The 14412-nt window shown below is 34.8% G+C and overlaps 1 protein-coding gene and 3 long non-coding RNA genes across 4 annotated transcripts; 3 read left to right on the top strand and 1 right to left on the bottom strand.

Moving 5' to 3' along the window:
• Positions 1-4128: 4128 nt before the first annotated feature.
• LOC149726449 (uncharacterized) lies at positions 4129-5602 on the top strand. Its single transcript, XR_016386161.1, has 3 exons — positions 4129-4413; positions 4983-5107; positions 5354-5602. It is a non-coding gene; the product is annotated as an uncharacterized LOC149726449 (long non-coding RNA).
• Positions 5603-6933: 1331 nt separating this feature from the next.
• Positions 6934-9399, bottom strand: LOC149726448 (uncharacterized). The gene is made up of 4 exons (XM_089889692.1): positions 9224-9399; positions 8688-8876; positions 8429-8602; positions 6934-7339 (listed from the first exon to the last, which is right to left on the bottom strand). The coding sequence occupies exons 2-4, from the start codon at positions 8862-8864 to the stop codon at positions 7199-7201; spliced, it is 492 nt and encodes a 163-aa protein (XP_089745818.1). The 5' UTR covers positions 8865-8876; positions 9224-9399; the 3' UTR covers positions 6934-7198.
• A 217-nt stretch (positions 9400-9616) lies between these two features.
• LOC149726447 (uncharacterized) lies at positions 9617-10013 on the top strand. Its single transcript, XR_016386250.1, has 2 exons — positions 9617-9793; positions 9865-10013. It is a non-coding gene; the product is annotated as an uncharacterized LOC149726447 (long non-coding RNA).
• Positions 10014-10357: 344 nt separating this feature from the next.
• Positions 10358-10537, top strand: LOC149726446 (uncharacterized). The gene is made up of 2 exons (XR_016386162.1): positions 10358-10427; positions 10499-10537. It is a non-coding gene; the product is annotated as an uncharacterized LOC149726446 (long non-coding RNA).
• The last annotated feature ends 3875 nt before the right edge of the window (positions 10538-14412 follow it).

Raw genomic sequence — 14412 nt, 5'->3', positions numbered from 1 at the left:
TAAAAACATGTGTTATTTGTTTTCTGTGTCAAAAAAAGTCAAAAATTAGAATTAGAAGCGGTTGATTTGAGACATTTTAGTCATTTAATGCGGCTAAATTTATACATTTTTTCTAAAAAATGTTTGGTAAGGTAAAATAGAAGCTGTTTTACACCTTCCCACAATAGGAAAACACAAACAAAACCCAACAAGTTCGTTTAAACCCATTGTCAAAGTCACCACTTTTGCTCTATTTTGGACACACATAGACGGCAGTTGGACTACTCGGTGTTTATACGACTCTGTTCAACGTTTGATAAAGGGGAGAATTTCTTATCTGCGAACTTAACTACTTCATGCCTCAGCAATACCCCTGATGCATGTGGAAACGTTTATAAGGGAGAAGCCTGTTCAACGTTTGATAAAGGAGAGAATTTCTTATCTGATAACTTTTTCCTCTTTCATGCCTCAGCAATACCTCTGGGACGTTTTGACAGTCGTTGGTAAACACCATTTTATATCTTGCTGTGTTTCATGTACCTTCATATTTGTTGTTTTTCATTGCGTATAATTGTATAACTTTTGTATGCTGTGCCAATTAAATAAAAAAAAATCAAGTTTAAATCAGAAATTGATTGAGATCGGCCTATTTTCTGAAACCGAGCGAAATTTTAACGTAAATTTGATTTGATTCAAAAATTTGGTGTTGATCGAGTAGCTAAATCTAACGCATAAAGATTGAATATAAATCAACGCTGTGGGGCGAAAACTAGGACGAGAAATAAATGCAGTTTCGCTGCTTACGTAACGTCTATACTTTCCCGTCATTCTATGCTTTTCCCGTATATGCTTAAAACACATTCCCGTAACTGATAAATACCTAAAACAAGCATAAACACATTCCCGTAACTGTAATATGCTTAAAACACATTCCCGTAACTGGTAAATACCTCCTAAAACAAGCATAAAACACATTCCCGTAATTGGTGTAGGCTTAAAACAAGCTTAAACACATTCCTGTAGGTTCCCGTAAATTGGTTTGCAGTTTTTCCTGTCTTTTCCGTATATTAGATTGAGATTCCCGTCGTTCCCGTATTTCTATCGTCCCTCGTTTGTGTTCCACACTGTGTTGGCTTTGTTTATTAATGCATTTCGCGCTCGTTGCCTTTGCATTTTGAAATTTGGTCATTCTTATTTTGTTATTCGCGATCCTTGCAGCACCGAAGTTAATAATGGAAGGTGAGACAATAAGGAATAATATGCTTAAAACACATTCCCGTAACTGATAAATACCTAAAACAAGCATAAACACATCTCCGTAATTTTCCCGTAACTGTAATATGCTTAAAACACATTCCCGTAACTGGTAAATACCTCCTAAAACAAGCATAAACACATTCCCGTAATTAGTGTAGGCTTAAAACAAGCTTAAACACATTCCTGTAGGTTCCCGTAAATTGGTTTGCAGTTTTTCCTGTCTTTTCCGTATATTAGATTGAGATTCCCGTCGTTCCCGTATTTCTATCGTCCCTCGTTTGTGTTCCACACTGTGTTGGCTTTGTTTATTAATGCATTTCGCGCTCGTTGCCTTTGCATTTTGAAATTTGGTCATTCTTATTTTGTTATTCGCGATCCTTGCAGCACCGAAGTTAATAATGGAAGGTGAGACAATAAGGAATAATATGCTTAAAACACATTCCCGTAACTGATAAATACCTAAAACAAGCATAAACACATCTCCGTAATTTTCCCGTAACTGTAATATGCTTAAAACACATTCCCGTAACTGGTAAATACCTCCTAAAACAAGCATAAACACATTCCCGTAATTAGTGTAGGCTTAAAACAAGCTTAAACACATTCCTGTAGGTTCCCGTAAATTCGTTTGCAGTTTTTTCCGTCTTTACCGTATATTAGATTGAGATACCCGTATTTCTATCGTCCCTCGTTTGTGTTCCACACTGTGTTGGCTTTGTTTATTAATGCATTTCGCGCTCGTTGTTATTGCCTTTTGAAATTTGGTCATTCTTATTTTGTTATTCGCGATCCTTGCAGGACCGAAGTTAATGATGGAAGGTGAGACAATAAGGAATATTCGTTTCATTTCAATGAGCGAATGAAACGATTAACTTAAAAGATAATGACTTTAACTGTTCGTGTTGGTAAAGGGGAGGAAGAAAGTCTCGATTACAAAGCTCGTTCTCCGTTGAAGCATAGACACCTCAAATGTAATAGACTGAACTCGGTAAAAAAGTTTCAGACAGGTCACGCATGATTGAACCCAGGCGGCAATTTGGTGTTTTAAGTTGTATCTCTATAGTAACAGACAGTAGCGTCGGTAAAGTTACAAATACAGACAGATCATAGCTTCTACAATAGTTCGATATAATGAATTGTTGCATTCCCGGCTGCTCCTATTCCCACAAGGAAGGTAGAGAAAGACGGTCACTATTCTCCATAAGACGTCCAGAATTTGGGAAAACCGCTAGCGAAAAACTGCACCGAACAGATTTGACAAATTTTATTTTAAGGTTAAGAGATCCACTTAAAGGAGATAACATAAAACAACTGCTACACAAAGAAAAGTAGGTCATGAATATGTTGGTGTAATGGTGTGGATACTGTACCATAAGAAAATTGTTTTTAACTGGAACACATTCATCATGCTATTATTTTTTAATAACAGTCTATCTGGAACATTTTACCCCTCGGTCATTACCTATAAATTTTATTTAGGGCAACCATTTGTGAAATTCACTTTTCTGAAGATGATTTCATCGTGCACAATACACGAAAAAGTTTAAAATCTGGCGCAATGCCGAAATTTTTCTTGCCTGCCAAGTGCAAAACTACACAAAAAGTTTGTATTTTACTTTGTTTTTAGGTAAACAGTACTTTGAAATTATTCTTCGGGTATGGCACAAACTAGTGCAATAACGGTGAATTATTATTCCAGCCCATCCAGAAAGCAACCATTTGATCGGCAGCCACTTCCACCTGTTATTAGGCATAAATCTGCAATCAATGTTTTAAAATCTTACGAAAGTTTATCAGAGTCCCTAAAAAGTAAGACAGATCAGTTTCATGTATTAGGTTATTCAGTACCAAAAGCATTGCTATATTTCAGAACAGTGGGGTTTGGTATTTAGAAACAATTACTTATTCTTAGAATATGTAGAGAAAGAAAATGATATTCAGCCAAGCATCAGGTACAAAAGTTTATTTGAGGTTTTGCCTTAAAGTATATTTCCATATTTAAAACTTATTTACATAACGATTTGTATTTCCCTATTTTCACACAGTATTTGTCTTTCATTGGATTTGATTATTTTGTGGGTGGCGAACAGATATTGCACAGTTTGAGGTGTGCAATTTAAAAACAACAATTCTTAAAGAATTCTTAGGTATATAAATTATTAATACAAAATCTATACAAAACTTGGGGAAATGCTAATGAGCCTAACAAATTTTAAGATCAATTCTTAAAATATGAACTGTGCTGTGGAGTGGAACAGCCAACAAGAAATAAAAAAGTTCATCATTTACAATCTTGGTGTGGTGATTCAATGGACTTGAAAACATTCGTACGTTCACCAAAGTGTAATGGAATTGGTAAAAAAATGGTGATGTTGATATAATACAAAGATATAATTTATTGTAATATATATCATGAAATCATGAATATATATCATGAAATCATGATGAATATAATACAATAAACAATGTTACAGTTGAGGTTGGTGGGCAAAGGTGCTACCCTTGTGATAAGTATGATATCAAAACAAAGTACAACAAAAAGTATACTTCATTGAAAAATGTGCAAGATGATGATTTAGTGACTGTGGATGAAGACACACACAATGACATAATTGTAAGTACGGATATTCATTAACCATCTTTCTAAAACGACCCTACCTACTAGGAATTATATCATAAAGAAAATGATGAGATGAATAATTGGCAAAAAATGTTTTTTCCAAATCAATGCCAAAATGCAAAGACATCTCCCAAGCAGAGACGATATCACCCAGATGTGATACGGTGGGCGATCGAGCTGTATGCACGATCCCCTGCTGCATCATAGATACCTAAACATATAGATACGAAACTGGCGAAAAAGTTTAGACAGGTCACGCTTCAGCGAATCCGTGCTAATTCCGATTTCATAATAGCGTTGAATAGCAGTCTTTTGCAGATTTCGACAGTTTGTTGCAAAACAGACCTACAAATACAGTATTATAAAAATGTCGCACTGCTGTATTCGTGGTTGCTCTTATAAGTGTAGGAGCAACATTTCCAAACGTCCCTATTTAAAATGTTGGGAGCCGACCTGGCCAAGCATGTAGAGAAGGCACCGTAAAGAACTGGCAGTACATTTTGTCTTATCGGAACCCTGATCCCGCAAAAGGAGAAAGATATGTTTCACAGAGAAAGGTGCGTTACTGTTATTTATGACTAATAAGTATATACAAAACTTGTTTTAGGTATTATTTTTGTATATTGTATGACTGACAACTTATTTATTAATGTATGGATTTAAAATCGTAGTTGTACAACTATTTGTACAGGCCATCTATCTGTGAGGCACATTTTAAGACATCAATGTACAGTCTACATGTAAATATTTAAATTTAGTGTTGTACCTTCGTTGAACTTGCCTGCAAAATTCATTACACCAAATCCATACCGACCAAGCCCTTTAATGTCCATTCACTTGGGGTAATTACATTAAATTCAAGTGTCACTTAGCTTAAAGCTTTTAGACCACTCACAATGGCTTGTAGCCTACTCATCTAAACCATTTTATAGACCCACATGCGGAATTTGTACTACCTAGAATAAAGAGGGTGTCAAATGTTCATATTGAACTAAATTGTAGATGACTCTTCGCTCTCGGTTTGGATGTAGGAAAGACTCTGCATCAAGATATACCTACTCTGATAGAATTACAGAGTTGATCTTACTGATGGACAAGTAATTATTTCAATCCCAACATTTTACAGGTGGTGTAAAATGATTACTTGCTCTGTGAATCATTCTATTTATTCTGCAAATTATGATAATCTAGACTGGTTGAATACGAAGTTTGTTCAATATGTTTTGGATTGGCAAGTGAATGTTTAAAGAGGTTAGATTTGGTGAAAGATTGATATTAAATAATTGTGACTGAGGTGGTGCATGATCATCCAGCCAATGGTCTAAATACATCTGTATTGGTAGTTTGGTAGCAATTTGGTATATTCAGTCAGGATGTCTTTGCAGCTATCTTTGAAAATTTAGTAAATGATTATAACAAATAACTTGCTGAAGCATTATTGCAAAGATTTATTTTTTTGAGAAACATAAGAAAAAACACTGATCGAATATTTTGCAGGTTGGGTATGGTGTGAATGTGATATGGCAATGAAAAGCGATAAAACAAATTAAGGTGATAACACTTCTTACGGCACGAAAAAAGCTTGGACATCTGTGAACAACTACTTTCAATGAACAATTACTTTGAAACAAAGATTTTGCAAAATTGTGACCGAACTTTTATTTCCATTAAAAATGTAAAAAAGTATCATATTCCTGGACCTGGTCATTATCAAAGAATGTAAAAATATAAAACATGTTCACTTGATCTAGTACATATTAGTGGTTTCTATTTTATAAGTGAATACAATTTGTAAGTGAATAGTTGGAAATTTAAATTTGGTGGATATAAAAGCACTGGGTTTAAATTCCATTGACCCAATAAAATTACTGTGCGATGAGTAATTCTTGCTGGTGCAAGCTGTACTGCTGGATGGCTTTATTAATTAACCCTCAATGTATTCTAGTGTCTCTGAAAAAGTAAACCAGTACAGAAAGGATTATAAAATGAGATTCAAATTTATATTTCTTTCATTCATCAATTAGCACTGCTTTCTATATCTGTTGGCTGAAATTATAAGCCATATTCTTGTATGTAATGACTATCTGCTTTAAAACTATCTTGTCTATATGCTACTAAGTTTTCTGGGTTATAAAATGCGTAGCTGCAATTCTTATAAACACAGGAAAATGTGATACTTACTATCTCAAATGCTACCATTGCCTTATCTTTCCCTCTTCCTTAATTCATGAATGCCCATGATTAAAACTTTAAATGTTACTAAAACTCTTCTAAAGGTAACCAAATAAAGGTGTGTACCCGCGAAATGTAAAACTTAGTAACATACATCTCACAAAATTAGACACATAGGTAACAGCATACCGTATTAGCACATACGATCCTCAGCGTTAATACTACAGATATTTGCCCGAACACGGATTCAGTCAAGTGTGACCTGTCTAAACCGGTTATTTTGAGATATATTTAAATATATGGTATATTAGTTGATAAAATTTGCACAAAATGTGGAAAACATTATTGCAAATGATATGAAATAAATATCTGATTAAATAATGCATAAATTAATCCGTAAACGCCGAAAGTTGTTTGTCACGTGGTCTTCAGTTTCCTAAATAGGTATCTGATTAAATAATGCATAAATTAATCCATAGTACTCTAAAACAGTAGTAGGACAACGAGACAATCGTCACGCATGAGTGACTAGGATATGATTTTAGAAGCGCCATTATACTGTCGTCTTATTGTAATATATTGTATCAGCGTTGGTTATAGTAATGTCTTGCTAATTTTTTTGTAGTGAGTTACGTAATAAATCTCGAAATGATTGATATTGCAGAGTTGCGTAGTGAGGTTTTAGTTATGGAATATCGCTTGCTTCTGAAGAGAATCTTTTTTATATACAGTGTAATTCTAATAATATTTACCGGTATATGGGACAGGAAGAGTGACTGACTGGCAAACCAACCAATTAAGAATAAACGCGTTTAAGAAAAGTTATTATTGTATAATATGTGATTGTTGGTTAATACCAAGAAAATGTAGTTCCCGGAGTCATTTGTAAGCTGTTCCTGCACCAATTTAAGCAATCGCAAGTATAATTTATTGTGTTCAGTAATGTTTATATAAGTTTCAGTTTTGGATACAAAAAAGTATATAGCGAATATCAAAACATTTTGTATTTATTAGGATAATTAAATAGAAATAAGGTGAATTATATAGCGATGGCAGAAAATTATTGGGAGAGTATTTCTGAGGATGCGATACAACAACTAGTTTTGACGGATTTTGTTGAGGAAGAAAGTGCAACTGTGACAGAATGTAGCGATGTCATGCAAGCAGGGCCTAATGATATTGTACAGTTAGTGGAAGCTGGTTTGTCTCTGACATCTGCCGGGGAAACTTTAATTGCTGAGTGGTTGACGCTGTACCGACAAACCCATCAGTCAGCCAAGTTGTTGGAACGATATCCAAAGGTGTGCCTTTCTGCAAAAGAGTATTTTAAAAATCAACTGACAAATGCACATGCTGCTAAGTTTTTAATTAATATAATTGAAGTGATCACAAAACCATCAACACTACCAGTAAATGAACCTACACAAGGATGTACCACCCAACATGAAAATGACATAATTGAGTATCTCGGAGGTTATTTATTAAAAAAGGCAATTGGCAAATATAAAAATAATAACATTCTACAGCATATGCAAACGAATAAGCCCTTTGGAAATCTAGTGGCAGTAATGGAAAAAAGAGTAGGAGCACTTAAATATCCATCAGAAGAACTTATGTATTTATTACAAAAAGTATACCTATATGTCACTCAAGAAATAAGTAAAAATCATGGTGAAATAGATTTTAATTTTGTAAGTAAAAATGTGATAAAATCAAACTATTTCTTGTATTTAATAGACCATTTAAAATCATTGTGTGAAGAACATGAATTGAATTCCAATAATGTTGAATGTGTGGTTACATATATGGTGCAATTATTTATAAGGTTACTTTCTTACACTTATGCCAAAAAACTGTTAGATGACATGTTAAAAACTTCATCTAAACAGTCCGCTGGTTTAAGAGGTGATTTAAAAAAAAGCTAAGGCAACTTAATAAATAATAGCGTATATAATATATATATTATGTAAATCAGGTTTTTGTACGGAAACTTTTTTGTCGAACAGTTGTTGATGTTGTTTGACAGTTTGAGTGATTCTTTTTTTTCCATACATTTAAATTTTCCTTCGTTTTTGTATTGTGTATTTCATTTATAGTTTTACTGTACCTTTCTTTTTTTCAATGCAAAAAAACTAAATATATTTGTAAAGTGTATTACTTGTCTTAATTTTACAATTTCAATCGGTGGCTTCCCAGTCCCCCCCAGACAACTGTTTGGGTATTAGCCCCTCAAGGGGGAGGGTATCACCTGTACCACCAGCAGGCTCACTGTGGCTGGTTTGGTTTAACATGTAAGAACAAATTATAAACATGTGCAAACGAACTAGATTGCCCGTTGGAAATCTAGTGGCAGTAATGGAAAAAAGAGTATTGAAACAATTTATGTTTCATTTACTGCACCTTTCTTTTTTTTCGTGGAACATCTGCATCACACACAGTTGTCCAGGAATTGATGGTTCCGTGAGTGGTGTTGCCACCTTTGATTTTTTTGATAATTTTTCTTTGTGTGATGTGCTGCAATCCATATGCAACTTGACTAACATCTGGATTGGCTGACCTTCTACCAAGTTGTCGCTAAGGAGTTTAAATAATAACTTATGAGTGAGCAGTCATTTTATGCAAAACACTAAATCAAAACTTAATAAAAAGTGATACTTACAAGATTCCCAAAAAATGATTCAAGGACATCCTGGGTAAATGAATGAAGGCACACATATTTTAATTTAGTGCATTGGAGGAGCTGTCTACTCAAACCAATTAAATTTCTTGATGTGAAAACCAATCCCTCCAATGTAGGATGTGCCATCAGCCTTTTCTTTTCCATTGGATGGTTCATTTTAACATCTTGCTGCTCAGTATAGCGCCCCAGTCATATTTCGCCACTAGCCTTTGTGGAACACCGCATACTCAACAAAAAATTTGTTAACATTGTGTGATGTTCAGCTTCGGTTGGGACTTTTATAAAAGAAGGTCTTCTTACAGTGAAGATACTTTGGGTTTCATTCGTTCGTTTACCCAAGTGGTACGACCAGTTGCAGCCAGGAACAGCGCAGTGGGTAGCAGGCATTTTTGAAAAGTTTATATAAAAGTTGCTTAGCTTATATAAATATCAATCCACTATTTAATAAAGCATTTTAATTAAAACATAACATTTAACAAAAGCTTTTACCATAGCATTTTGCCGAATTCACTTACCAGGTAATTTTGTACAAACCAAATAAATATTCACGATACACACAGCTCAATTGATTCGATCAGAAACAAAACCGCCTTAACCTAGCCACTCATGCGTGACCAAAAATTACGTCATTAAAGAACAAACAAACAATTGCCAAGCGTTGTCCTACTAGTGTTTAGAGTACTATGATTAATCCGTAAACGCCGAAAGTTGTTTGTCACGTGGTCTTCAGTTTCCTATCTATATGTTTAGGTATCTATGGCTGCATACAATCAACTTAAAACTTCTGGGGTATTGACTCTACCATCTTCAAAAACTCTGCAACAGTACAGGTATGAAAGAGTACACCATTGTTAATTTGTTTGTTACACAATATATAGTTATTCCCACCATAGTCGTCAGTCGATAAATCCAACTAATTTTCCATGTTATAGTTATTAGTTATAAACAAAAATGTTCAATTTTAACGTGTTTTTTTTGTAGAAATATGGCTTCAAATTCATCGGGAATAAACAGAATTGCAATGCAGCAACTAAAACAACTAAAAGACAGTGTTGAGGGATACATAACTGTTGATGAAATGAAAGGTATGTTTAACGCAAACTCAAAACTTTGTTTACTTCAAATCTATGACACCTAATTTTAAATGCTCTTTCAGTTCAAGAAAGTTTGGTACTAAAACATGGAAAATTAGTTGGATTTATCGACTATGGTGATCGGAAGTGCGAGGAAAAACTAGCAAGACATATATGCAGTAAGCTATCGTCAATTTATAAGCCTAAAAATGTAGTAGAAAGATTAACTTAACTTTACGTTCAGTGTTTTACATTCGTTCTTTCAAAAAAAAGAAGTATCTGTACCGATTGCATGGTGGCCTACCACAACAACACCTGCTTCTCAATTGGCATCAATGTTTTGGGAATTGTTTGGTGTGTGCGAGCTGAAGGGATTTCATATTAATGCAGTAGTTGCAGATGGTGCAAATTCTAAGTGGTGTGACACATTCAAGATACCAACAGTACATTTGCTCAAACCCATCCCGACCAAGTTACCCAGTGTTTTTATGTTCAGACACCAGTCATTTACTTAAGGTATATCATGCATTATTAATATATTACTGAACCATATCATTTCTTTATACCATACAATTTATTGCAATGCAGCAACTAAAACAACTAAAAGACAGTGTTGAGGGATACATAACTGTTGATGAAATGAAAGGTATGTTTAACGCAAACTCAAAACTTTGTTTACTTCAAATCTATGACACATAATTTTAAATGCTCTTTCAGTTCAAGAAAGTTTGGTACTAAAACATGGAAAATTAGTTGGATTTATCGACTATGGTGATCGGAAGTGCGAGGAAAAACTAGCAAGACATATATGCAGTAAGCTATCGTCAATTTATAAGCCTAAAAATGTAGTAGAAAGATTAACTTAACTTTACGTTCAGTGTTTTACATTCGTTCTTTCAAAAAAAAGAAGTATCGGTACCGATTGCATGGTGGCCTACCACAACAACACCTGCTTATCAATTGGCATCAATGTTTTGGGAATTGTTTGGTGTGTGCGAGCTGAAGGGATTTCATATTAATGCAGTAGTTGCAGATGGTGCAAATTCTAAGTGGTGTGACACATTCAAGATACCAACAGTACATTTGCTCAAACCCATCCCGACCAAGTTACCCAGTGTTTTTATGTTCAGACACCAGTCATTTACTTAAGGTATATCATGCATTATTAATATATTACTGAACCATATCATTTCTTTATACCATACAATTTATTGCAGACAACTAGAAATACACTGTTTAGTTCTAAACCTGGAGGAACCAAATTTTTTAACAAAGCTGGGAGGGATATACTTTGGAGCCATGTTATATCACTGTATAACAAAGATAGTGTTACACCATTGCACAAAACTAATTTGACTGATGCACATATTTATTTAAATTCTTATAGCAAGGTATGCTATAAATTTACTGCTCCCTTAAAGAGTTAATTTTTATGCTAAGGGTGGTATGCAGAAAGTATAATCAACTTTGATCTTAGATCAAAGTTCATTGTTGACATAACAACGATTTAAACGGTATGAAGAAAGTATAATCAAAGTTAATTACCGATTTTTGATTGTCGATTATCGTCAAAAAGTTAAACAGCGAAATTGGCTGTTTAAGTGTCTGGTGGCGATGCAAATTGGTAGTTTTTAGGGTTGGTAACGCGACATAAGATAAATTTATGTAAATCCACGTCAAATAGATTGTATTGGATCGTTGTTATAGGTTTTAACGGAGTCTGGGCCTTATTAGAAAAAAGGGCTTCGGATCGCAAAAGTTCGGTAACCGCTTACTGACCTTACTCCGACTTGCTGCTACTCTTTCCATACTATTTTTACTGTTTATATTGATTACTATTCTGTTAAAGGTATAAAAACAATAACAAATTCGATTTTGACTTTTATTAAACATTTTTGTCGTCATTTTTACCGAGAATTGCCTTCTTCGTGGAGTAATTTTCGAGAGAAATTCTCTCGTCGATTGTTACGTCACAAACACGAAAAAGATAAACATAGATCAGCTAAGAATCACTGATTATACTGTCTGCATACCACTTAAGTTTTTTCCATGATCTCCGTTTAGCTAAACTAAGATCAAGCAAAAAGTTAAGTATACTTTCTGCATACCAAAGTCCATAGAAATCACAAGTTAAGCAACTAACTTGTCTATTGTTTACGCGTGCATGGACGCCATTTTTGTTCGAGCAGCTGTACAGCTGATAATGGTCAAACTGCGAAATATATGTAAAAATGTCTTCTTAAAACTGCGAAATATATGTAAAAATGTCTTCTTAACAGACAATTGAGGCATTTACAAAGACATTTCCAGCATTTTAATAATACAGAAACTAAAACTATGTTATTTTATTGCCAAAATACGAATAAAACAGTATAGTACCCTATAAATATGCATATAACAGTAGTATCAGATATCAGTAAAAGTGTATGTATATAAAGTGTTTTGATAATGTTGAATATGTATGTAGGCTACTGTTTTTACAGAGATTTTTTTGAGAGGTGACAGTTTCTATATTAGCTCTGGCGATTTTAAATTATTAATAACAAATAGGCAATCAAAAACTTTTTAAACTATAAAGGAAGTGGCAGTCTGGGAAATTATGCCCAATACTGTCTGCATACCACTTAAGTTTTTTCCATGATCTCCGTTTAGCTAAACTAAGATCAAGCAAAAAGTTAAGTATACTTTCTGCATACCAAAGTCCATAGAAATCACAAGTTAAGCAACTAACTTGTCTATTGTTTACGCGTGCATGGACGCCATTTTTGTTCGAGCAGCTGTACAGCTGATAATGGTCAAACTGCGAAATATATGTAAAAATGTCTTCTTAAAACTGCGAAATATATGTAAAAATGTCTTCTTAACAGACAATTGAGGCATTTACAAAGACATTTCCAGCATTTTAATAATACAGAAACTAAAACTATGTTATTTTATTGCCAAAATACGAATAAAACAGTATAGTACCCTATAAATATGCATATAACAGTAGTATCAGATATCAGTAAAAGTGTATGTATATAAAGTGTTTTGATAATGTTGAATATGTATGTAGGCTACTGTTTTTACAGAGATTTTTTTGAGAGGTGACAGTTTCTATATTAGCTCTGGCGATTTTAAATTATTAATAACAAATAGGCAATCAAAAACTTTTTAAACTATAAAGGAAGTGGCAGTCTGGGAAATTATGCCCAATAATGAAACATTCTATTGTAGCGGTTGAGGGTGCTCTCCGAGCACAAATATTTAATATATATAATTATCTAAATGTAACTTAATGCATAAAGATTGAATTTTGCGTTGTGTAACTTTAACAGCTGGCCAGCTGGCATAATGTGTATGCGCCTGGATTGTTTCCTGTAACCCATGTATAACAATGCTTCTTTATATACAATGCTGGGAGACTTTGCCCTGTGACAGTGCTGAGAGACTTTGCCTTGCTGTATAATGTGTATAATGTTTTCTCGTGTATAGTTCTCGCCTTTGAGTTATCTCCTTTATAAGCCCTGCCCTGTACTGTACAGCTAGGCAGTGTGAGCCTGGACCAGCCAGTTGGAGGCCGGAGAGTGTCGTGACGTCGTTGTTGTTTTGTCGTTGTAACCCGAACTGTTTTGTTGAATAAACTGAGTTTTGAACCTGGACATGTTATGGAGTCGGACTGTGGGCTAACGTCTTATCGCTTGACGCCCACAAATCACTTGACGCCCACAAATGGTGACCCCGACGTGATTTTTTTTAAATGGAAGTTACCGTGTTAGCGTACCCAATACCGTTTTATTCGTATACGTTATTCAATCTCTATTGCAGTAGTACTTTCCCCAATTTGTTTTTAAGAATAAGCTGCCGCTGGAGCACCGATCGCCTGCATACCCCACCTTACATGATTCATCATCACAAAGGCACGCGCAAGTACAATCAATCTCCTCATCGAGCCTAGCCTACATACTACAAAACAAAAGGTGCCGATCTGCAACCTACTAACTGTCGTGAAAAGTATCCTGCTGAAACAGGGAAGTAGCTACTGTCGTGAAAAAATCCTGCTGAAGCGCAGTGAAGTAGCGACGAACAATTTCAAGATGAGGTACAATGATAACTATGCGCGCGTATGGCCTGCGTATGAAAACATTTTTCGATGGGGCCAGCCTATATGTAGCGGTTGAGGGTGCTCCGAGCACAAATATTTAATATATATAATTATCTAAATGTAACTTAATGCATAAAGATTGAATTTTGCGTTGTGTAACTTTAACAGCTGGCCAGCTGGCATAATGTGTATGCGCCTGGATTGTTTCCTGTAACCCATGTATAACAATGCTTCTTTATATACAATGCTGGGAGACTTTGCCCTGTGACAGTGCTGAGAGACTTTGCCTTGCTGTATAATGTGTATAATGTTTTCTCGTGTATAGTTCTCGCCTTTGAGTTATCTCCTTTATAAGCCCTGCCCTGTACTGTACAGCTAGGCAGTGTGAGCCTGGACCAGCCAGTTGGAGGCCGGAGAGTGTCGTGACGTCGTTGTTGTTTTGTCGTTGTAACCCGAACTGTTTTGTTGAATAAACTGAGTTTTGAACCTGGACATGTTATGGAGTCGGACTGTGGGCTAACGTCTTATCGCTTGACGCCCACAAATC

This window comes from Ciona robusta, chromosome 12 (genome assembly GCF_009617815.1).
Source record: "Ciona robusta chromosome 12, ASM961781v2".
Classification (NCBI taxonomy): domain Eukaryota; kingdom Metazoa; phylum Chordata; class Ascidiacea; order Phlebobranchia; family Cionidae; genus Ciona; species Ciona robusta.
The sequence above is the reverse complement of the archived record's forward strand: the minus strand, read 5'-3'. Positions and strand labels throughout refer to the sequence as shown.